The sequence below is a fragment of the Spinacia oleracea genome, chromosome 1, assembly GCF_020520425.1.
Source record: "Spinacia oleracea cultivar Varoflay chromosome 1, BTI_SOV_V1, whole genome shotgun sequence".
Lineage (NCBI taxonomy): Eukaryota > Viridiplantae > Streptophyta > Magnoliopsida > Caryophyllales > Amaranthaceae > Spinacia > Spinacia oleracea.
The window spans coordinates 102,352,605-102,378,486 of NC_079487.1; the positions used below are offsets into that span (position 1 = coordinate 102,352,605).

Below are 25,882 nucleotides of genomic sequence, written 5' to 3' on the forward strand. Positions count from 1 at the left end.
ATTACAGACTAACTCGGTCATGCTCGGGTCTTTTCGAAAATTAGTCTTGAGTCATTCGGGTTTGGTTAACGTTGTTAGATCATCATACATACAAGTAAACGACTATAATTTTTAACTTTGCATAGTAATATGCAAATTTAGTTCATTTGAATATTTTTTTTACACAACTTATGAATTTATACTTTTTCATATATCCTTTTTACTCTCATGTTTTCCTAATATCACAAGTCTTTTAGTTACTATTAAAATAATAAATTGTTTTAGTAGTAGCCGTGCGTTGCACGGGCCCTAAACTAGTTTTAACTAAATCTATCTATCTATAACTTTTCTACTAAAATAAACACGACGCATATCAATTTCTGGTGTAATATTTTCCCGTCAAAATCCCTTCCCTATACTTTTACTTTATTTATTTTCTATCAATTTTATTACTAGTATATGACAATTTAATAATAGATACCACATAACAATAATTAGTTAAATGACTTTTGATAATATTTTAGACCAATCGATATTTTAATAATAAAAATAATATTTACAAATTATTTTGTTCAAAGTGACATAGTAGTTACTCCCTCTGTCCCAAAATTATCTTCTTGCTTTCCTAAACGAGCGTCCCAAAATTATCTTCCTGTTTCTAATTTTGGCTACTAAGGTCCCCACTTTCTCATGTACTATACTCCCTCCGTCCCAAAATTATCTTCCTGCTTTCCTAAACGAGCGTCCCAAAATTATCTTCCTGTTTCTAATTTTGACTACTAAGGTCCCCACTTTCTCATGTACTGTATTAATTAAAATTGAATTGAAAACCCCACCCATGTACTATATTCCACTTTTCCCATGTACTATATTCTATTTCACATATACTTTATTCCACTTTTCCATACATCTCAATCATCATTTGTACCTTATTCCACTTTTTCATGTACTATATTCCAATTTTCTTAAAATCCGTGTTTTTGATCAAACAGGAAGATAATTATGGGACGGAGGGAGTATTAATTAAAATTGAATTGAAAACCCTACCCATGTACTATATTCCACTTTTCCATGTACTATATTCACATGTACTTTATTCCACTTTTCCATACAACTCAATCATCATTTGTACCTTATTCCACTTTTTTATGTACTATATTCCACTTTTCTTAAAATCGGTGTTTTTAGTCAAACAGGAAGATAATTATGGGACAGAGAGAGTATTAGTTTATGTTAAATTTTAATTCAATTTAACTTTAACGAGTATTTAATTCAATTCAATTCGATTCGATTCCGCTTAGTTCAAAGCTCAATAAATCACTACCTAAAACCCTCGTGCAAATCCCTCATCATTTCTCTCTCAGCTTCGTCAACAAATCCTCTCCTATTCTCTTCCTCTTCCGGGCCTGTGATTTCCCCTCTCCTGCTTGGAGGTGATGTCTTGTCGTCAGGTAACGCCATTGCTGAGAAGACTATACGTTGGTTCTCATATTACGTCGTCTTCTTTCACCGGATTATTGGGCACCGGATCATCATCGTCATCATGTCTTACAAGTAAGAAACTAATCTGATTTTCATTGCTTTTGGTTCGTCTTCGTCGTTATATTCGAGCTCTTCGTCCATTTCTAAGCAATATCTATGCTACATTTTTATAATTTCGGATTGATGAACTATTACAATTTAAGCTGCACATAAGAATGTTCAACTTTCTCCCCTTTTTTCTATTAATTTGTTTGGTTGGGTGTAGAATCAAGTAGGACTGGTTTGATGGAATTGAGTTTGAAGAATCAAACAGTATTGGTTAGTTGAAATGCGTTTTACTTACTTAAGTGAGTACTTTTGGTTCCTCTATAGGCATATAATGGATTCTAATTATGTGGTTTCGAGCGGGGTTGCGAATAGTGGGGAATTCTAGAATGTGTTCATGGCCTGGCCCTTGTCAAAAATGGTTGTCTTAGACTATTAGGGAGGAATGCTTAATTTTTGGTTGTGTGTTTGTGAATTTGGTTTTTTTGGACACAAGAGCAAAAACTGAAAGATTTCCCTGCTGAAATTTTCAGCACTGCATTATGGTGCTGCTATTTTTTTTGTTCCCACTATCTGGTACAACTTTATTGGACTAGAACCATTGGATCTTCGATTTGGAGAAATGACTGAAACTTTCTTGAATGAACTTTTTGGTACTTTTCAGGCTGGTTCTCTATAGGACAATGTTGTTCAGTTTCTTTTGTCCATTCGTGTAATCATCACAACCCCGCTTTTATAGCTGCAGGATAAGTGGGAGCATTTGTTTTCTTCTCTTTGTCTTCTTTTGTCTGGGTATTCTTGGTAATCAATTCGAGAGATTGGATAGAATGATAGATTTGTTTTTCTTTATTCGGTTTTCCTTCTTATATTATAACTTCTCTACTCCCTTTGTTCCACGTTGATTTCCGCTTTGACTTTCAGAACAATAGTTGGATAAACTCATAAACGTATAGTGATCCATAGCATGAACATGATATTTCTAGGTATGTCATAGAATGTATCTAAATCATATTTTATCTTGTAATTGTTCATTTTTATGATCAAATAAATGGTTAAAGTTTGACGTTGAAGGCTGCAAAGAAGTAAACAAGTCATTCTAATATTGAAAATGATGGGTTGTTTTCTTTGAAGATAATTTCTATTTGAAGAGCAGGTGTGATTCATGTACTGTAGACTTGATATCTGATACTCATAAAGGCAGGACAAAGCAACAATATGTTTTATATCCCTTTTTTTAATTAACATGTTGGTCGTTACTTTCAGGGAAGATGATTCATTTTTCTCAAGATGGCTCTAGATGTTCAAAAGGAAGTTATGGAGGCTTACTATGGATGTTGCTACATGGACAAGCAGGTGTCCTATTTTTCTGAGGTGTTTAATAATTTTATGCAACATTTATTTATTCCCTCAAAAAAAATAAAAATGCAAGTTTTATACTCAGCTGGTGTCCACACTATATAGGTTATATCCTTGAGAGTTCTTGTGGACATCGCTATAATTAGGTCTTTCTCTGTTTTATTTCAACTTGAAAGTTGAAACATTGATAAGTTGATTTGAGTAGAGCTCTGTCAGAATTATCCAAACTTGTGGTTGGCTCTATTGGCTATATTGTAGAGATTCTAGCTTGTTTAAGGGCGAGTGGACTTAGTAATTTGTATGAGTTTTGCATTTACAATTTTTTTTAACATGAATATTTTTATTTTTAGAAACGATGTCCAAAATTGTTACAAAGTGACCGGACAGGAAATAGATATAGAAGTGGTGTGTGTTTAAGGCTAGTTCCGCTCTATGCTATTCCGATATATCATTTCACCTCAAGTAACTGTGTCGGATACTCATCAGTTGGACATTAGTATATAGTATTACACTTAGATACTTCATTTCTGGCCAAGGTTAGGTAAAAGTTCTTAAAATGTCCGTGTTTGTATTCTTCTACGTGAGTTGGTATCACCTCTCAGAAAAAAATAAAATAACTGAGTTGCTGTCAACAGGTTCTGGTCAAATTGAGCCCGGCTGTTAAGGACTTCATAAGAATTAGTTTGACTGCATCAAACCAAAGTTGTTTAGTATAGGTCATGACCTATTGTAGCTAAAAAACGAGGTCAGGACCAATATTAATGCGTGAGTATACTTTTGTCCTAAGTCCTTGCTCATCTATCAACCACTTGCTACTTGGTAAATCTTAATTTTTGTTGTGACCGTAATGCCAACACTGTTATTCTGATACATGGTTGAATCAGAGTGTCAGACTATCTGTACTTAATTGTGATCGGAAATTTACTACTCCGTATCTCCCAAAGAGTTTATTCCTTCTGTAATTGGTCTGACTGCTCATCTATTAGAAGGTGGGCAAAGAATGTAGTAGGACGGAGTGTATAGTGGTGTGCTACATGTCACTTAACATTATGAAGCATCAAAGTGATTAAGTGTGATTTCTGATGCTTGAATTAAATTTTTACATTGGCATGATGTCAAGTTAAGTAGCGACAACTATGGAAAGAAGTTGGTTTCTGCAACTTCTGCTTGGTCATTGTGTACTTGAATGGGTCATAAGAAAACCTTTACCCTGTTCCAACGAGAGTCTCATTAGACATATCGGGGTACTTGTATTGCGTAGAAGCATCAACTATTCATGGCTGCCCGGTGTCTCTGGAGTCTGAACTTAATAAGTATCAGTTCAACCTGAGAAATGCTGCACCCTCTAGGCCTCTATGGTATACTGTCATCTGGTGCAAGTCAAGAAAGGAAACAACTCCTTTATGTGCTTCATAGAAGTTGTGTAATCCAGGAAGTTATTAGATGTATCTACTCATCATTGCTATTGTATTATCTCCCCCTAGCCCCCTGCCCTAAAAGAAAGGACCTTTTGTTTTAAATATATTTTTTATGTGCTTTACAGTTGTCTTACTTTGTGAAGAATATTTTATGTCAGTGTGTCTTGTCTGTATTTCCTTGACTCTGACAACTTTTTATTATAACTTATCAAGTTCGAGAATCATTGATAACACAGTTAATTATATTTACTTCTCCAGCACTTCTATTTGGGGGGAGCTGCTCTATTGTCTTTGCTGAAGATGTTCCAAATGGAATAGCCTCTGAAACCAATGCTGGAGAGTTAACCAATGATGGATTACAAAGACTTGAGGATGGCTCAGTTATATCAAACGAACATACGTCAAAGTGGCGTATATTCACAGATAATGGGAGAGATTTTTTTCTGCAAGTAAGCACACTTCTTTTGGTTTTGACAACTAACTGGGCTTCTGTTTGTCCTATCAGTTTGTTGGATCCTATACTCGGTTAGGGTATTTAATAATGTTTACAAAGTTACAAGTCTTTATTTCCAGTTGATTCTCCACGTTGATTTACTTTTGTTTCGATTTAGGGGAAAATGATTGAAGCTGAGAAGTTATTCTCATCCGCCTTGACAGAAGCTAAAAAGGGTTTTGGTGAAAGGGATCCACATGTTGCATCGGCGTGTAACAATCTGGTAAGTTTTCCTCTGTTACTAAAGATGCACTGCACTAATGTTCTTGGGAAGGTTTACGCTAGTATATGGAGGACTGTTATTACCCTTATAGCTTTTTTCTTCTAGATGTTAGATGCGTATTGGCTTAAGTTAGAGTTTGTAAGTATGTAGCTATGTATGAGAAAGTTGATTCTTTTCTCAGTGGCCTTGTTCCTCTTTCCCTTGGAACATTTACTATCTTGCGGAATATTAACTTCAAATTTTCCTATTAGATGGAACTCAAATAATTCTGAGGCTCACTTCAAATATGTGTTTTGGCTGAAAATCCTGAAATGCTTGGTTTAGGTCTAATAGTCTTATTGTCAACATTCAAATACTCTTTATTGGTTCTTCATTTAACTTGCCTTAACTAAGTCTCTCAAGCTGGTGGTGCAATTGAATAGAAAAAACCAAGTGGTTTAAAGGGTATAGCCCTCCTCGTCAAGTTTCATGTTCCTTTTCTGGGGCTTTTTTTTGTATAATTGAAGTTAAGTTTTTTAATTCTTCGAGGGACTCGTTTTTTCTTGATTTTTTCGAAGCTTGATGATGTATTAAGGACATGAGCTGTTCTTTCCTTAGACCCCGCTGGTGTCTTTCTAATATATTTCTTTACTACTTAGCATAAAAAAGATAATTCCTTAGCATAGACTTGAAGGTGGGGCTATTTTTATAACTTGTAATTGTTACTTTCAGTGTGTTTTGTTTTTGAAGGTGGAATATTTCCAGAAGTCTTTTGTTAGGAGTGTGATTCTGAACTTGATAGCATTATTTCGGTGACTGAATTCAAATTAAAGATCACCAGATTTAAACTTACTTTAATTAGTTTTATTGAGTGAAGCCAATCATAATAATCTAAACTCTTTCTTAATTTGAGAGTTAGGTAATTGAAGCCTTACATTAAAATTAAAACTTTTCCTAATATGTTGAGTGAAGATCGTATAAGACTACTACTACTGTTAATATAATATAATCTCTTTTCTTATTAAAAAAGAAAAGAATGTATGCGACTATGTTCTATTCAGGCCGGATCAGTTTACAAGCTGTAAGTCTTTGCTGGAGGATATCTTTTCCATTTCCGTATGTTTTGACCCCTTTGTAGGCAGTTATATCACTATATGTTGGAAATTCATTTTATTAAATAGCATTTGATATGTGAAAATTGTTGTTAATTGAGTTAATTCCGAAATTATTTGCTTGTTGATTCACAGGCTGAGCTGTACAGAGTCCAGAAATCATATCATAAAGCAGAGCCCTTATATTTGGATTCCATTAGTATACTTGAGGAAGCGTTTGGTCCAGACGACGTACGGTAGGTTTCTTTGTACTCCTTCAGGTTTTTTTTCCGTTACCGTAAATACAGTTACTAACATACTACAAGAATTTAGGAGAGTAAGAGAGAATAAGTGGAGTTTGTGTAAGAAAAAAGTAGGAAAGAACTTGAAACAAGTGATGTTTTTGTAATAGAAAAATTGGAGTGCCTTCGTCGAAGAAACACAATGGGATATTTCTCATGTTTTTCAATCACGGGCAACTGTTGGTAAAGTGTGGCTGGATGTTCAATGAGAATGTCCCTCTGACTAGCAATTTGAAAAACAATCTGAAGTCCCAAGGTCTTTGTAGCACTGACCATCTTAGGGAGCACAGCTTTCTTTTCCCTCCAGTTTCTCGCATGGTTGTTTAATGGGAGACTAGGAAGGATGGTTAAGTAAACAAACGTTGAAGCTGGATCTTAAATTTATGGAAGTACAGATTCTAAAAATGGCAATTTGGATTCTCTATAAATCAGGAATGCAATTTTTTGCCTTGTTTTAGTGTTGTCTTGTAAAAGATGCCTTGCTGCCTTTGGTTTCAAAATAATATATGTAGGTGGGGAAATGCTAATGAAGTATGCAGTTGTAGGAAACTGTATAGTTATATTCCAGTGCACTCAAAAGTGAAATATTCGTTCCGTAGTATACCTTGTTTTCGAATCCAAGTGTTATTTTTGGCTCTGCCTGTCTAGATGTCTCCCTTTGGTTTGGTTGCAAATAAATGCTTGACTGGAAGTGTCTAATTGGGCTATGGTTGTGCCAGCTGCATACTCTGAAATATCACTTTATGTTGTGCTTTTTGTGTGTGCCAATGTGCTGAACATCTCACATTTAATGTTATTAGTTGGACATGATCTTCCAGAAAAACCTATGTTACCTCTAAGTGCTGCTCATTTTTTCACGACTTTGTGCATCTGAATTGTCTGTTAATACATTATTCCCGAATTTCAGTGTCGGTGCTGCTTTCCACAACCTTGGTCAATTCTATATAGGGCAGCGGAAATTAGAAGAAGCTCGAGTTTGTTACGAGGTAATTATGAAACTTACACAAATTACACTCCCTTGAGGACTACAGCTGAATTTCTGATACCTGTTACAATTTGTCTTCATGATTATTATCTCGGGCTGATATTTGGTTTTGTTTTGATGCATGGTTGTGTTTGGGATCAGCGGTCGTTGAAGGTAAATTTGTCTGTCAAATGACTATTTAAGATTCTTTGAACTTTTGAAGAATAATCCCTTACTCTAATAAACAGAAACAGATACCGTTTTGGTTAGATCAATGTTGTTCTGCTTCTTGAGCAGTTTTTTCTATTTTCTTTTGGCCCTATAACACATTTTATTTTCTGAAATGCTTCAGATAAAAGGCCGCGTCTTGGGACATGGCCATTCTGATTATGCGGAGACGATGTTTCATCTTGGAACGGTGGGTAATCAAGCATCATTTAGCACATTCAGTACATCTGAGTGGTTTGTTATGGCATATTCAATGTTGTGAAATGGCATTTGGACCCTTGGTGATTTTTTTCATTGATCAATGATGATTTTTCTCTTAGTTATGTGATGTTGTGACTCGTAAAGTGTAACTTCTAGGTGCTGTATCTTCAAGGAAATGCAAAGGATGCGGAGGTCCTTATTCAGGATTCAATACGGATATTAGAGGTGCCTCTTCGCACTGTGTGATGATGAGCTGAACAACATCAATGAGTATATCCTAGTAATTTTTTTGTACTCAATTGTTTCATTGTCATGCAGGAAGGCGGTCAAGGGGAATCATTCTCTTGCATAAGGAAGCTACGATATCTAGCAAAGGTTTCTAGTGTCCTCCTTTAGCTTTAATTAATTTCATGATTGGATACAATATGCGATATTTAAAACTTGTACTGCAAATCTGCCTGGTTGCTTCTTTGAGTCGTCAAACATATCCTGTGCTACCTTAAGTCCTTAACCGAGTACTGCACCAAACTACGATAATTGTCTTGTATTGAAGTGAATATGATTTTGATTACTCTAGCAATGGATGCTGCTATACCTGGGTATACACGGGGAAAGGAAGAGAATACACAGTTAGCGCAGACTTGAATACAACCTATTATAAAGGAAACTCTTCTTTTTGTTTATTGCAAATACTTTGGTTTTTGATAAAAAAAGAAAAACCAAAAAACAAAATTGTGGTTTATGGTTTTATGATATCCCTTTGCGAACAATTGAGTAACTTAATCCAGTTTTTTTCCAGATAGTGAATAACCTCAATCTGCTTTGTCTTCAGATTTACATAAAGTCCAACAATAAACTTGGGGAGGCTGAGAATGTACAAAGAAAGATTTTGCACATAATGGAGTTAACCAAGGTAATATTCATTATCTGTTTGATGATTTCTAAGGTCCTTTATTTTATTGTATTTTCTTGGTTCAGTTTGTGTTGGTTCTCTGTTTTCTTTTCTTTTTGGTTAAAGGGACAGGGTTAGTGCAGAAAAAGATCAGCTAGTGGGGAAAAAAAGTTCTTATCCCTTTTTTTACAATAATACCCTTGTTTTAAATTCTTACCTCTAACCCTGTTTTCTTTAAAATACTTGAACAGCCTTGCATTGTTCTTTTTCCCCTTGAATTATACTTCAATTAATTTATAAATTGGAAAATTGATGAAAACAGTTCCAACTGTGGACCTCCTTCTTTAAACAGTCTCACCTATCAATTAACTAAGATTGGTCCCAACATTGTATTGTATTTTGCAAGAATGGTCCTTTGTAAAATTTGACTTGTATAGCAAGTAAAAGTCACCTCACGTGATTTTATAAGTTCTTTGTAAAATTTTATCCTTTTCTTTCCTCCGTTTTCTCTTTTATTTAGCACTTTATCACCTTACAACGGTACAATTCTGTTTATTCATCTTCAATCACCCCATCTTCTTTTAAATATTCGACCTCTATTAGTTTTCTTAATCATATTTCTTGTTGCTAAGGTGACTGGTTCTACTTCTATTATATGCCGGGAGGAAGTTTTATAGGGAAACTATATTGTTGTTGGAGGATAGAGAGTGAAGGGTGAAAAAATCCCCAATTTGTATATGGGCCTAGGTTGAAAAAAAGGGGGGAAAAAAGAATACACACCTCTTCAGCTGATTTGTGCTTCTTGATAGCATTCAATTTTGACGAATCTACAAAGTCATTAGTTCCCCTAACCTAATTTTGAGGTAGATGAAAATCGTGGAAGAGGAGAAAGAAAAGGAAGAAAATAAAGAAAATCGGTTTAGTGGGTCCACAAGAACAGAAAAATTTACCGAAAAAGTTAAGTGGCAGTATGTCATAACGTCTGCAAAAATTAAGGTGGTAAAAATCAAATAAATTTTATATGGTGGTAAGTCTCAAAAGTAGATATTCGGAAGGTGGTTAATTTAAAAAAAATCCTACCTTTTGAAGTGATTCCGTGTTTTGCAATTTACCGAAACGTGACATTATGAGCATATTCCATCCACTTTACTGCTAGCTTTTTTTAAAAAAACCTCTAGGACGTTCGGGTGGATTAAAAAAAAAAATTTAAGAAAACACACGCTATACTTTTGAACTTTTCGCAAATATGAAGTTAATGATATGGTGGAAAATGTTCATAATGTCACATTCGAGTGTTTTTGCAAGACACGGTTCAATTTAGAAAATCAAACTCTTTTTACCCAGCACATGGAATTTTGCAAAACACAAGGCCACCATGTAGAGTTTCCTTTTAATTAATAGAAGCTGAGTGGAATAAATCAGAAGTCAGTAGTGTTATTATTACCTACCGTTGTTGTACTTGAAGTATGATGTGGAAGACGTGATTGACGAAGACCTAGAAATTGTTCCTAGTAATATTTAATGACCTTGCTTTGAAGGGTAAATAGGATTTTACACCCATGCTGAAGAAATAATGGCACAGTATATTATAACTCACGCTCGAAGCCTCCAAGGCTTCCATCAGCCAAATACCAAGATTGTACAATCATATTATATTTATTTTTCTCCAGTGAACCGACCATTATGTATATGCTTCATATAGATGATCGTTTTCAGTATCACTATTTTGGGGTGCTTATAAATGGAATTTGTCAGTTCATTATGAGACATAGAATTTTATTCCATTTTATAATGCACGCATAAAAAACTTTGGACTGTACACGCGAAGCTTCATACTCTTTATGAAGTTTTAGTTTTTGTTCGAGCATCTAAACTCAGAAACTGCAGTGTTATGTGTTTCTGGTTAAGCTTCTTGCCTCCGGTTGCAACCTTGTTTCATGTGATTTGTAATAGTCGCATGCTTTATTTGATTTAACGTGGATGATAGGTTCCTACACAAAAACTTGAATTTCACGTTATTTGTTTGCATTAAAAATTCTTAAAAGCTTTGTATATTTTCCCTCTTCTTCTTCTTCTTCTTCTTCTTCTTCTTCTTCTTCTTCTTCTTCTTCTTCTTCTTCTTCCAGTTACATCAAATGACTATTTAATTTATGTTATGCACAGGGATGGGATTCTCTGGACACTGTAAATGCTGCTGGAAGTCTGTCCATGACTTTGCAATCTTTGGGAAAACTAAGGGATGCAAGGGAACTATTAGAAAGGTAAGCCATTTGTGATAACGACGTAAACTTGTAATCTCAATGATATAAAGTTGAAAGAAATATAACATGTTATTCATAGGTGTCTTGACGTTCGGAGGACATTACTTCCTCGAGATCACATTCAGGTCTAAGTTTCAATCTTTACTCTTTAGAATACTGTAATCTGAATGAAGTTTCAATCTGTACTCTTTAGTACACTGCAATATTTACCATGATCTCTTTCTCTTGTAATGCTGCACAAATCCTCAGATTCACCTTCTTCTCTTCTCTCCTCAAACCCTCAACTCTCAAACCTCGTCTCGGCGTTAACCTTACCTTGCTTGCTCTGAACAAACTCTACCTTACCAATTGAGTGGTTTCTGGGTTTAGAAGTTTTTAGGTGAAAGACAGGGGTAAACCCCAACTCTGGGTTTAGAAGTTAGATCTATAAAAAGTTTGATTCTTGCAAGATTAATTTTTGGGTTTCAAAGTTAAAGATCTACAAAAACTTTCATTCTTCCCGAACTATTAACAATCACCAAACATACAAGAATCCCTAACTTAAGAGTTACAATTACAAATTCAGAAGTTAATTTACGAAAGCAGATAAAAGTTCCGAAGAATTTCAATTAAAAACACCTAATTTTATTTATTAAATATAATAATGAAACTCCATAGAAGATAGAGTGAGATGAGAGAAAATGGTCAAATCACTCAAATGGGAGGGAGAGCATTTATCGAAGGGTAGTTGATCCCATGTCAGATTAGTAAAAAAAAATAAGGACAGGGCTAGGATTTTATGTCCTTATGAGGTTAAAACTGTAACAAAAAACTGTCCTTTAATTGAAAATATTCACAATAGGAACAACATTTTGCAACACCTTCAAAAGAACCTAGGAACATTAGAAAGGAACGGATGGATTAATGGACTAATTGGTGAATAATTACTTGTTGAACATAGTGTTCTCATAGGAACTGTTGTACCTGACTACCTGTATTTGTCATGCATATTTAAACATTCACCTTTCCAGTCACCAATCAGAATTGAGTGCGGTAATTTAATAGCAAATTTCAATTATGATGAAGGTGGCTCTTTGTGGTTGTCAGTTAGTTTCATCTTTATGCAAATGTTGTCTTGGTTCCTTTTGGGTTTTATCTTTAGAAATCCCTGCATATTGTTCTCAGTTCTCATACATGATGCCAAAATAGTTAGCAGGAATCTATTGATGAAGTAACCCTTTTTTAGTGTCTGCCTGATGTTTCATGATGTATTAAACATATAATGTCATTCTTTGGACAGATTGGGGCCAACTTGCTGGGCCTCGCAAATTTGGCTTTGCTGAATGTCAAACAAATGAAAAAATTAGTGACTGCTGAAGCAAGTTTGGAGCTTGACAGAGCAAAAGAACCTTTAACAAATTCAGTCAGGTTTGTCTGATTTAACTTTTGACGACAAATAACTTGTAATTAATTACCACTTCTACATAAGCTAGAACTAGCCCCTCTATTTCTCAATAACTGTGTTGACATATGTTATATTGCTAGATTTGTATTTTTACAGTTTTTATTACTCCCTCCGTATTTTAATACGAGTTACAGTTTGACCGACACGGGGTTTTAAGAGGGTGGGTTGATTTTATTAAAATAAGATGGAAGTGGGTGGGTTATTATTTATTGTAGTAAATTGATTGTGGGTGAATTATTTATTGTGGAAAGAAGAGGATGTGAGTAAGTGTGGGGATCATATGAGGGAGAGAAAGATATATATAATTGAAAGTGGGGACCATGACATACCAAAAATAGAAAATGTAACTCATATTAAAATAAGACAGCTTTTAGAAAGTGTAACTCATATTAAAATACGGAGGGAGTATTAATTTAGGGAGTGAGTATTAGGGAAGGATAGTTGGAGGCTTTTATGTGTTACTGGTCTGTAGAACACTGTTGCAAGTCCCATTCTATTTCTTCCAGATGCATATAATTTCTTGGTCACATCAGATTACTAGCTCTGGATAATCTGCAAGAGCTTGCAATGGTAAGTTGGTGTTAGGAGATATTTGAAGAAAATGGTCTTCATACGGAAATAAACTTCATAGTTCATATAGAAAAAAAACAGTAGACTAGGAGTTCGATTACTGATGAGATAATTATATATTCACTAAAGTACCCTCATGAAAGGAGAAGTACTCCCTTTATCTCATACTGACTGGGTATGTGCTGTTCACAAACTCAAAAGCAATCTGACAATAGCTGAGTATTGGAATTTATCGATCTAATTACTGATCTAAGCAAGAATTTTAAAAGTTGGAAGGAGGTGTCATTTAGATTGTTGGATGTAAATGACTGATGTAGTACGTGGTATTTGAAATAATATCATTGACTTCCTTAACATGAACTTGATATTCAGCTGATTTAAGGAAGCTTTTATACTAATCCTGCCATTACGCATTGAACCATGCCTCATCCACTAGCCATCTAACCCTGTAAAAGTTGCCCTATGTTCTGTGACTTCTGTCTTCTTTGTTCCTTCATCGTTTAGGCCTAAGTTGGGAAGTGGGTGTCAAACTGGGGCTTTGATTAGTGTGTTTGTAGGGAAATAACCTCTCTTGCGTGTAAATATCACCTTTCTTTCCAACATGGTGCCGTCAACCTCAAAGTCGTTTGTTAAGATATGATGAATTAAAAAGTGATACCACAAGTGCACGGTGTTTGTTGTTAGCAGATACTTAGCAAATACGGGTCGATCCCACAGGGAGACAAGTTCTATTAGTTTTTGCCCAATTATACGAACTATTTCAATAACGAAAGTTGATTTTGAGTATTAACTGTTGGAATTTAAAGATGGAAAAGCGCTCAAAACCTGTCTGCCAGGTTTTTGCCGGTTTTCCAAAACCTGCCTGCCAGGTTTTCCGAAACCGGCAGGTTTCGAGTGTAAGTTGAAAATCGGACTTAAAAGACATTTTTTGAAGTGAACCGAAAACCGGCCGGTTTTGGAAAACCGGCAGGTTTCGAGATCGGTTCTTGGTGTTGTCCGTTTTTGATCTTCTCTTTGGATTCCTCCTTTATGATAACCTTTTAAGTATTATTTATGGACAATTATCATTCTGATTATGGTGATTAAGTTGGTCCATTATTTCTCTTGATTATGGGGGTTATCAACTCTTCATTATCATGGGTTTATGGTTGATTAATATCATTGAATTCCTTTGAAACCTTTGATTTCTTTGGATTGTTTTGTCTCCTCCACACATCCTATAAGTACTCTTCATTTTCTGAGTTGTTGGTACACACATATATTGATCTCTTCCTCTCCTCCTCCTTTCCCTTTTGTTTTGGATGGAAGAATTTTGGTTCATGATTAAGTCATGAATATTTGTATCTCTTCAAACCGTTTCCTTCTTATTCTTTTGGGCATAAGTTTATGTGGCTCCATCTCATCACCAAAAAGTGCCTTTGTGTGTTGAGAGTTGTGTAAACCTTAGGGAACGAATCGGTGGATACAATTGTGCACCCCGGTTGCACCGAATCTCGTTTTCAAGGCAGTGGTTTGGTTACCACGGCGCAACGATTTCCTAAACTCGTTCTTATTCTTATTCTAGTATTTGCCTTGAAAACCCAATTATTACAACAATTTGAAAACGAGATATATTTCAATGGCTAAATACTTCTTATGATTTTTGAGGAAATTTATATTTGTGAGTTTGAGTGAAAGATAAAGGGAATTTAGAGGGTTTCCAAAGATGTTTTTCATTCACGTTTTTCTGGGAGAAGTCTCAAAGATTGATCCGGATCGAGGGTCATCCGTGGTCCGATTGTCCTGAAATTTTGACACAATATCCGGGACATCTTGGGCTTGATTTTTAACGGTCGGATTGTCATTGGATGATCGCGATCGTCAGTTACAACTTCAACAACGAACCTGATTTTTCTGGATACGGAAAGTCAAAAGTAACGTCTTGGAAGAAGATGATTGATGAATGGTGGTCATGATATCGTGATGGAGGATTGATTGAAGATTTTGGAATGTCTTACAATACACATACTTGATTTAATATCAAGGGAGGTTCATTCTAAACTACTTCTTTTAATAAGATATTATTCTAACATGTTCATTTCTAATAGTCATTTCAACAAATTATATTTTGTGAAGATGACAATATTAAAATTGATTTTTATATTGTCAAATGATGTTTGTTGGAATGATTACTAGAAAGTAGAGTATTTGAATTATTTATGATGTATGAACATGTTATTGCACTCTACAGTTTACTTTGGTTTCATGCATGTTTAATTTCATGAGGAGACCTTAGTTTTATTAAAGTTATGTTTTTAGTCTTTTAAAGACTAATGTGAATTATTTGTGCATTGTCATATTTTCCTTGGTAGAGGAATTTTGGGCTTGTGACTTTGTGTACTTGCTTTACTAAGGGTATTTAGTAAGTAGTTTTATTCTAATAGTGATTAGATTATTAGCCTTGTACGTTGTCATTTCAAGCACTAACTTGTCATAGTAATATTGGTGTATACGTATGATTCCAAGTTCTTGTTTATCACCATGAATATTGGGTATGTAACTTCATAATCAATGGTTTCTTATGCATTGTTGGAAATATGCATATTTAATTCCTTGGAGTTTTTTGTGTACCCATTGGAGCAAGTTATCATAAGCTTGTGATGACCCCCTAGAACATAAGTGTTTGAGTTTGTGGAAGCAAACTATGTTAACCCTTTTCCTTGGAATATGTTGAGTGAGTTTTTACGTATAATATTTTCCTTGGATGTATACCTGATTATTCGAGTCACTACACTTTTGGGAATTTGACCATTAATCTTGTCATGATTGGTATGGTGTTGTTTAATGAATTTTCTATGGTTGAGACTAAATAGCCTTTTTATTTGTGTTGGTGTTGGAATTTCATTAAAGTTGGCCAAAAGTTTTGAGACTTGAGTTTTAAGGGTTTATTGATCTTAAAATGGTTTTATGGGAATTGTTGAGTACATAATTTTATTATGGCATTTCTCATAGTTTAACCTTGTTGAGTGATCATTTTATGATCTTAATTTTTGGGCTTATTATTTCCATGTGGGGGTTGTTTTTGAATGCTCATGTATTTTTGAGAGTTTCTCTTGGGAAACCTTTAGACCCCGGTGTTTTTTGGAAAGTGGTTGTGAGTCCAAATATTCGAGATTCGAAATTTTTAGGTGTCATGTAAAAGAGACTTTTAAGTCCACTATATGGGAAGTGCCTAATATTTCAATGTTGGACTTGTTTTCTTGGTCCTTGTATTATTTGAGTGTACTCTTTTTATTATGCATGTAATTCCATGACTTCTTGGGATGTTCATCTTATTGATGAGTTTTGGTATGTATTTTTTTGAGTATTCTCATTTTAACGGTAATTCTTCTTTTAGCATGTTTGTGCATGATGCAATTAATTGTTTGGCTATGCATGTTGGGTTTAAAGTGTCTCTTGCTTGATTGTTCTATTTTCTTCTAATTCTTTTGTTAGTAGTGAACAAGTTGAATTTAGAAGAGACTTGAAGTCAGAGTTTTCAAGGCATGAGAATTGCCCGTTATGCTAAAGGACGTTTTTATGTATGCCTTGAATTTGTGTTGTGTTTTCAATTCCTATGAGTAAGACCTTAATTCCGTGATTTGTCAATGGAGACTTTTTGTCGTTAACCTTTGAGGGGAAGCTTTTGGGAGTAAGTTAAGCTTACTTGTGAGTTTCGCAACCTACCTAAGGAATATGAATATCTAGATGTTTTCTTGAAAGGGTTTCATGACTATTCACCGGATGGTTATTAGGAGTTTCAAGGCTATACTTGAATTGGGAGAACCTTATCAACGTAAGGGAGTGAGATTTTCTTATTCTTATTATTTTGGGAACAAGTTTTATATCACTTAGATTTTTGAGCAGTTTAATTTTCATTCCTATATTGCATGCTCTTTTATCATAGGTATGTAAAGTGATTGTTCTAAGTGGTAAAACCATGAGTGATGAGTTCCCATGCTTGAGGATAAGAATTATGTGTTTATGGAATTCATTATGTGTGTTGGAGTTATCACCATTGTAATGGTACATGTACCTTATCGATATCTTGATGCATATTGATTGTGTAGAATTTGAATTCTCATAGTTGTTTAGATTAATAACTTGGGTGGAGAATTTCAATTCTTATTTTTCCAAGGTGATAATTATGTGTGGTTATTTTACTCGATATGTGGATGATGTGCTCAAGTTATATTTACATCACATGTTGAATATTGAGTTTTAAACCTTCATTGAATTCTATGTCTTCTCCCTTGAAAGTTGAAAGTGTTATTTAAGTAAATGGTTTTGAGTAATATATGAAAACAAATGTTTGGTTTTCATAGTAAGTCATTTTCTTAATTTTTGAGAAGATTTGTGGAAATATAAAATCATATCATTTGTGGGTATGTGTGGAATGTAATTTTTAGCTTCAACATTTAAAAGGACCTAAAACATGATTTAGGTTGTGGACGCTAGTATATTTTCCGCTATGATAATGATATGTATTGTTGGTATTTTGACATAGCTATTATTTGTGAATTTACTGTGAAATAATTGAGTTGTTTTTAATTTCACAAATTTTTAGTGAACGAGAGTTTGCTTCATTTTAAAGGTATCATGGATAAGGTCGAATGGTATTTATTTGCTATGTTTTCAAAGTATGTCGCTTTGAAGTTTTCGATGCAAATTATAGAAGTTTGATATTGATGAAGTACTTTCACTAAAGTGGCTATGTTGATTTGAGGATCATACTTTATGAAGAACTTTTTGTAAAATTGAGTTTTACAAAATTGTCCCATCAAATTTAATTGGTGTTAGTTGAACCAAGAACAAAGCATCTTATAATTTCTTTACCATGTGTGCTTTTGAGTGAGCATATACCATTTAAATGTCCTTGCTTATGGTTATACTTTCTAACGGAAAATCTTAATGCAAGGTACGCTATGCACTATGGTACGAAGATTGAATTGGGACATGTAATGATCCTTGATGGTTGAAATGTCGAGGGGGATAGGCTTCATGCCCATTTGAGTAAAGTAATAAGCATTACTTGCTTATCCCTATGGCATGTGTTGTAATGCTTGAATGAGGTTGAGTCTTTGAACTCTTAATGGTAGAGTGCTAGTTGAGATGCACTTTAAAGAGAACCACCGCTTGTATGAGGGTTGAGTTGTATAAACTCTTAATGAATCTAACATATTGAAATGGACGCATTCAACTTGTGGATTCACCAACCAAATTATTTGAGAGGTTGAACATTATATTATGTTCTTAATGAATCTATGGTCTTGTGGGGGTTAATATAGCTGCGAGGTAGCTCTTGATGGTTCACTAAAAGTGAACATAATTTAACCCTATTGACTAAGTGCTATTTTGAGAAGCACTTGAGGATTCACCTACGTGGTTGTGAAGACTCGCCATCTTCTATGGAAACTTGGGCAGTTTCCTAGAGCTTCCATGAGAACTAAGGTAAACGCATGGCTTAAAACGCGTACACTTTGCGGAGTCCACATAATCTTTGGAGTGAGGTATGTGTTGTGGGGGCGTGACTTAAATCTTAGAGTTTCAAGGTTAGTCCACTATTTGATCAAGGACTTAAGGGTTTCAAGGTACGTCCACCCTTGGGTTTGTAAGTCATAATTCACTTCACTAAGCATTTGGTTTCAATTTACTTTATGTAACACCAAGTGTTATGTATTAAGCTCCTCTTATGCCCAATATCTTCCTCTTTCATTTGGTATCTTTTCTCATCTTTAGTGGGGGATTGTTGGAATTTAAAGATGGAAAAGCGCTCAAAACCTGCCTGCCAGGTTTTCCGAAACCGGCAGGTTTCGAGTGTAAGTTGAAAATCGGACTTAAAAGACATTTTTTGAAGTGAACCGAAAACCGGCCGGTTTTGGAAAACCGGCAGGTTTCGAGATCGGTTCTTGGTGTTGTCCGTTTTTTATCTTCTCTTGGATTCCTCCTTTATGATAACCTTTTAAGTATTATTTATGGACAATTATCATTCTGATTATGGTGATTAAGTTGGTCCATTATTTCTCTTGATTATGGGGGTTATCAACTCTTCATTATCATGGGTTTATGGTTGATTAATATCATTGAATTCCTTTGAAACCTTTGATTTCTTTGGATTGTTTTGTCTCCTCCACACATCCTATAAGTACTCTTCATTTTCTGAGTTGTTGGTACACACATATATTGATCTCTTCCTCTCCTCCTCCTTTCCCTTTTGTTTTGGATGGAAGAATTTTGGTTCATGATTAAGTCATGAATATTTGTATCTCTTCAAACCGTTTCCTTCTTATTCTTTTGGGCATAAGTTTATGTGGCTCCATCTCATCACCCAAAAGTGCCTTTGTGTGTTGAGAGTTGTGTAAACCTTAGGGAACGAATCGGTGGATACAATTGTGCACCCCGGTTGCACCGAATCTCGTTTTCAAGGCAGTGGTTTGGTTACCACGGCGCAACGATTTCCTAAACTCGTTCTTATTCTTATTCTAGTATTTGCCTTGAAAACCCAATTATTACAACATTAACTAGCAAAACTAAAGCAATAATAAAAATGTGTAATTTATCAAAGAATTAAAGGTCTAGGGCGTCTGTTCGGTTCACCATGCTTATACCAATCCAAGAACACAAATCAATTCGACAATGAATAGGCTAGGCCGAGTAATTAAAGTATATGTTAATCCTACGGTCGGGTCTTAACACTTTCAATCCAACATATGCAGTACGGTCGCTAACATAATCAGAATTGCCAATTGCACAAAGCCTCTAAGAATATGATTTTTCAATTCTAATTCCTATTTGCTAGATAATCAATCCACGATATTGGCCAATTACATGAATCAACAATTAAAACAAATCAATTGGAATCACTCAAGCAATAATCTATAAATTAACAAACTTTAATGCATATCAATCATGGTATAAACATGGCTTCCCTTACTTAGCCCTAGAATAAAACTACTCGCTCATAATTGAATTAACAAGCATGAAATATGAATTAACAATGAATTTCATAATGAATAATAATAAGAAACGATAATTCAAAGCAAGAAAAGCAAGAAGAATTATGAAAATACCTCTATATTGATTAATTGAATGGAATGAACTAGGGCTCAATAATGTGAAGAGAGAAAAATAAAACTAAGCGTTCAAAAGAATTCTAAGGAAATAATAACATGAGGGAAATAAATTAGTTCCCTTGAGTATTTATATGCTCCTATTTTCTAAAATAAAATAAAAAAATAAATATGAAAATAAAAAATAAAAGTCGTCGATGATTGGTCGATGGAGCGATGACGTGGCAGCCAACCCGAGCACGAGCCGTGTCTACAGCAAGAGAGATGGCGAGGCATGGGCAGCGAGGGATCTCGCGCACCATCCCTCGCTGGCCCAATGTAATGTAGCAATGTAGAGCAAGGGGCGAGGCAAGGCAGCGAGGGAGCTAGCGAGCCATCCCTCGCTGGCCGAGTGAAGTGCAGCAAGCCAAAGCGACGAGCAACGAGGCAGCGAGGGAGCTAGCGAGCCATCCCTCGCTGGCCTAGTGAGATGCATAGCAGGCCAAGGCGACGAGCAACGAGGCAGCGAGGGAGCTAGCGAGCCATCCCTCGCTGGCCTAGTGAAGCAAGCAACCATGAAGCGATGAGGCACGACGATAGATGTAGCGAGCCAACGATAGATGTAGCGAGCCAACGAGGGATCTTGCGAGCCAACGAGGGATCTTGCGAGCCTATGCACAAGCGATACATCGAGTTAATCATCCCCGAAAAGCTCAATTCTCCGATCAAACACTTCGTCTCCGACTCAAACCATCCGGTGATCATTCGATCCACCTCCAAACACTCCGAAAGCACCCAAATTATTGTAAAATCACCTGAAATATCAAAGAAAACACAAACGGAGCGTAATAGAGTACAATAACGACGACTTATGCAATTATGACTCTAAATGCAACTAAAATGAGACAAATGCCTAGAAATGCAACCTAAATGAGCCTAGAATACCCTATATAAATATGATTCATCAAGATATGATCTCTCGAATAATACAAATCGAAAGGAACTTCAAGGCTGAAAAGAAATCTCCTTTTAAGATACTTGATATTAAAGAGGGCAGTTGTCAGTCTCATTTGTTTGCAACTCTTCGTATAAACAATGAAGAAACACAGATGTCTTTTACATTATTTGCCTTTCATTCTTGTTGAGTACATCAAAGGCTTCGATAGGTTTGCAGATTCTTGTACGAATGCAGCTTTGGATAAATTCAAGGACATACTATCGGTAAACAGCTGATCCGGAGACCAACTAACTGATGTGGAATGCATGTTTTAAAAAAGTACCTGTAGGAAGTTTTCCATTTATGCAGAGGGCTATTGAGTTTTCCAGGAACTAAACTCAGAGAGAAAATATGGGTATAAGAAATGATGATGTTATATGGGGAGCATGTGAAAGCCTTAAGTCTCTTGCACTTTTTCCTTGAGTTACCCAGTAGAAGATTTGTCCCATGGACCACGGATATAACCCTAGTAATGAATTTTACCAAGTTTAAGAAGAAGAAATATAGCTAGTATTAGCTCGGATTATCAATTTCTATACCTTAAGGACTAATCCTCTTACGTAAATTTCTTTTTCTAATTATTGCTAAATTTGAATTTGGTATGATTTTCTGTAACTTATCTAGTTTTTTTCATATAGATCTAGAATTTAAATCTCTCTTCATGACAGGATAGCTCAGCTAGTTTTGGATGGATCTAAATCCAAGCAACGTTATGGAAGAGATGAACATACTGCATTACTCATACTGGTTAGCATCTGATTCTGCAAATAGAGTGTTCTTTCTTTTATCCGTTTCCCTTTAACTAGTACGTGGATGTGGGTCAGTATTGCATCTTGATCACAAAGGTTTTCGAGCTTACTTAAACCTTGATATGAATTGGGGACAGCCGAAAACAATATGTGTTGCCCGCAGAAGTGGTTCTGCGACCGTTACCAAATCACGTTAACATCCTTGACTTAAAACCCTGGTCTGTAATGTTGTCTTTGGCCTAAAGGTTTGGCATAGTTTTCTTCCCATACTTTTAAAATTGAATAAGCTAGAAAATACTTAGCTGCCTAGATCTAACACCAGCCATGTTGGTGATAAAATGCACTTTGTGCTCGTTGTTTGATGTGTTAGCCTAAACCACATACATGGGTCCATGTCAGTCAAACAAACGGAGCTTTGAAGTAAGGTCCTGTTTGTTATCATTTTTTGTTTCCACTTTTTGTTTCTTCAGAAACCAAAAACAAAATAATGGAAACCAGAAAAATGTAGTTTCCAGTATTTTGTTGTCCATTTTCAATATTACATGATTATAATGGGTTGTCTAATTTTAAGTTCATGATTCTCCTTAAATCACGTGACTTTCAAATCATGAAACCAAAAACCGAAACTGGCAGTGATGCCGAACGGGCCCTTAAGTTGTGTTCGAGTTTATTTGACGAAAAGTGGTTTTGTTAGCATCACACTTGAGCTTTTTTTTCCCTTTGCATTGCACTCTTTGTATTTTCTGGTAATCACTGTTTCTATCTAATCAAAAGTATTTTTTGGTTTATGGTAAGAAAAAGCTTACATGTTTGCATATTATACTATCACTCCCATGAAAGGTTCATGAAAGTGTTTTACTCAATAGCAAGAATTAAAGCCTTATAAGTATGCATGGGGTATAAAGCTTTATCCTTTATGCTGCTGACTATAACGCATACAATACCAGGGAAACTGAATTTCTGGGATGGTTCTGCTTGTTGCTGACTGTTAGGTACCTAAATATCCAACGCAAGCGATAATGTATTCCTAGGATGGTCATGCAGTTGTAGGTTCTATTTAGTAACTTGCATTATAAATTTATAATTATGGAGCAAACTTGTTGACACCTTGATTTTACTTGCAGCTACAGTCACTAAAAGCTCTTGCACATGTTGAGATGGCTAAGCAAGAAGTAAAAAAAACAGGGGTTAGTATCAGCAATTGCACATTTGCACGTATAGCCAACCATATATGTAGACTCTTTTCGAAGATGATTATTACATATAGCTGTTGCCATGTTTTGTTTGTCTTATGAGCATGTAATCATTACCCTAAATTCCATTTCCAGTTAGTTTATCATATATTTTTTTCCACTGGAAGAAAAAAGTGCCCATATGTGTACTAGCTATTATTATGTTATCCAGTTCCCGTATATGGGATTGCCTTTACTATTTAGTCTGTTGCTAGATGGAAAACTATATGCATAGATTATATACGTTATACCTTTTCCTACTTGTTTTATGGGGTTACCCACCTTGAAATTGATAGGTTACTGCTACCCTTAACTTGGAAGTTGGAACCAGAGATATTTGGGGGAAAAAAGCTGGGAAGATCACTTTCTACTTCATAGTGTCCTAAACTCCCAATAGATATGCTTGTTTGCTAGCTAGTAGTATCTCAAAGTATTTGTTCCAGCTTGCCAGTATTTAGCTTCAGAATTGGCCAAGCAGCACCCGACAAATACATTTGGCACTTTTATGAGTTGAGGTGCCACATGATAAGTTAGGGAAAGAGACTTTGCTGGAACTGGTGCAAAAAGTCCCAGACCCAGTGCGATATAAAGAATTAATAGAAAATGTAGTTTAGAGCTCAGGTTCGGTTTTCATAGATAATAAAAAGGATTTTCTATAATGATTGCAAATATAATTTCAGGAAGTCAGTAATTTCCTCACTGAAACTGAAAATATTAAAAACAAAATGGAACTAGGATGTAAGCTGGCTTTTTCTTTGTACTTCGGGCCCTATTAAAGTGTTGACGAGAGTGACTTCAAGTTTACTGTTGGCTACAAAATGGATATCTCCATGTATACAGCAACTTCTTTTGATAGTCTTTTCTGTCCCACTTTCCATACACGTCTAGGCAATTTTCTGAAAGTTTTCTTTTTGTTTTGCTGTTTGTTTCAGACTGTTTGACATGCTCATAATTTCATAAATGGCAATTGTTCAAACTTACATGAATTTGAAAAGCACATTCTTTCTTTTTTGTCCTTTGATATTTTTGTTAAGTTTGATAACTTAACTAACTAAATGGAAAAGCTGGTCCTTTCAAATATGGCTACTCTCTAGTCCTTTGCTAACACCAGCTTCAATGTATAATTTCCTTGCAGAAAAAAGCTATGGTTTAACTTTCAATTTTTTTTTTTGCAACATGATAAGTTTTCTTAATTTTTTAAGCAACAGACAACCCCAAATTAAGAGCAGTATGGGGTTTTTCATTATGTTATATTCCATCTTGAGCATATTGTTACCCGGGTTGTCTTGTACAATATTATTGCAGGTCCGAAATTTAAAACTAATTTATGGAAGTAACTAAAGATGATTGATAATGCGACCAGCTAATTATTTACTTGACCTTGTGAACAGGAAGATTTGCCTGTCTTGGAGGCTGAAAAGTCGCTTCGCCGTTGCATAGGAGCTTATAAACAGGTACACATGAGATTGCTCATAAGTCATAACTTGCTATGGAAATAGGTGAACTTTTCCTCAGTGCAGGGATGGGTTTCAAATATGTTCTGTACTATCTTTGGATGTTTTCTTTTGCCGCGTTTCTTTTCTTGGTACCCTGGAGTTGTCTGATATTTAATTTTTATGAAAGGTTGAACTTTTTTGTACAGAAAAGAATATCTAAAGATAATTTTTATGAGTTGTTTGTAGCAGTGTTGCATGCATGTTGAAGTAACTTAGTTACAGTATATATATACCTAGTTCAGTGTTAGTATCAAATTGTTATTATGTAACCATAAATAACTTGTTTAATTTTACCATTAATCTGCAGTATGGAGCTCTTATTTCAACTTATATACCCATTGAAGTTAAGGGGGAGTATTCTTCTTGCTTGAAGAACTTATTGAGCTTGATCACTGATACTGCAAACAATGCAGATCAATCCTGTAAAGTCGAGGTGCAAGAGTTGAGAGATGAAATTATACGCGTTGAAGAAGAAATATCATCGCATAAAAAACACAGGCTCTAGGTTAAGGAAATCATACATGTTGAAGAAGGGGATGTAAAAGTCTATGATTTGATCTTTGTATCAAATACATAGTTGGATAAATTATTGTTTGGAAATATTAACAATAAAGGTTCCCAAACTGTTGATGAGCTTCACTTATGGGTCTCAATTTTCAAATAACTTAGGGCAGTCCCAACTATGACGTGTATATTATTCCATCATATATACCACATGGCATATTTTCATTGGACCTCATCATCTTTTATCTTTTTTTATTTATATGCTTGTATGTATATTTTGCTTATTTGTTGTCACTTTTTCCATGCTGAATCAAAAATCTACAAAGTGTTATCACGTCTAAATAAGATAATTCTTGGACAAATCAACCTTAAATGAAAAACCACCTTAAATTACTTATCACATGAAATGCATTACTTAAAATGGGCCGGATTGAGTGGGGTTAATTGGGCTTTGACCAGCTTAGTCCATTTATCAAACTTTCTTAACCCGACCCATTCAGTATTTACCCGATTTGGCTCTGACCTGGCCCACTAAACATGCCTACTACGGAGTATAAGTTGTTTCTTTTCGCAATTTTTTGGCTATACCCGGGTACAGCCAAAGCTGGCTGTACCCCCATCCAAAACGATGTCGTTTTGTGTTGTTTAAAATGAACATTAATATACTGGTACAAAAATGAACATTTACTATTTCGGAAATGAACATTTATTTATTTATTTGGAATGAACATTTACTATTTTAGAAATGAACATTTATTTATTTATTTGGAAATAAACTACAAAAATGAACATTTACTATTTCGGAAATGAACATTTGTTTATTTATTTGGAATGAACATTTACTATTTTGGAAATGAACATTTATTTATTTATTTATTTGGAAATAAACAATATAGGCGCTTGTAAAAA

At 35.0% G+C, this 25,882-nt stretch overlaps 1 protein-coding gene across 3 annotated transcripts; it reads left to right on the forward strand.

Moving 5' to 3' along the window:
• Positions 1–1,285: 1,285 nt before the first annotated feature.
• On the forward strand, positions 1,286–25,208 carry LOC110794295 (uncharacterized). Of its 3 annotated transcripts, XM_021999241.2 has the most exons (18): positions 1,289–1,533; positions 2,770–2,859; positions 4,539–4,729; positions 4,892–4,996; positions 6,223–6,323; positions 7,276–7,354; positions 7,495–7,506; positions 7,685–7,750; positions 7,918–7,986; positions 8,080–8,136; positions 8,594–8,674; positions 10,817–10,914; positions 10,994–11,039; positions 12,194–12,321; positions 21,661–21,739; positions 22,866–22,928; positions 24,365–24,427; positions 24,777–25,208. In XM_021999241.2, the coding sequence occupies exons 1-18, from the start codon at positions 1,416–1,418 to the stop codon at positions 24,972–24,974; spliced, it is 1,644 nt and encodes a 547-aa protein (XP_021854933.2). In that variant the 5' UTR covers positions 1,289–1,415; the 3' UTR covers positions 24,975–25,208. The 3 variants fall into 3 exon arrangements, with proteins under 3 accessions (XP_056693848.1, XP_021854933.2, XP_056693852.1); XM_056837870.1 differs by lacking the exon at positions 22,866–22,928 and having other exon boundaries at positions 1,286–1,533; XM_056837874.1 differs by lacking the exon at positions 1,289–1,533 and having other exon boundaries at positions 2,764–2,877.
• The last annotated feature ends 674 nt before the right edge of the window (positions 25,209–25,882 follow it).

Excerpts from the sequence above, each read along its gene's own strand:
- LOC110794295 (XM_021999241.2), top strand. The coding sequence starts at position 1,416 with ATGTCTTGTCGTCAGGTAACGCCATTGCTGAGAAGACTATACGTTGGT. Across the intron at positions 7,987-8,079 it reads ATTCAATACGGATATTAGAG|GAAGGCGGTCAAGGGGAATC; the intron begins GTGCCTCTTCGC and ends ATTGTCATGCAG. Across the intron at positions 8,137-8,593 it reads AGCTACGATATCTAGCAAAG|ATTTACATAAAGTCCAACAA; the intron begins GTTTCTAGTGTC and ends CTTTGTCTTCAG.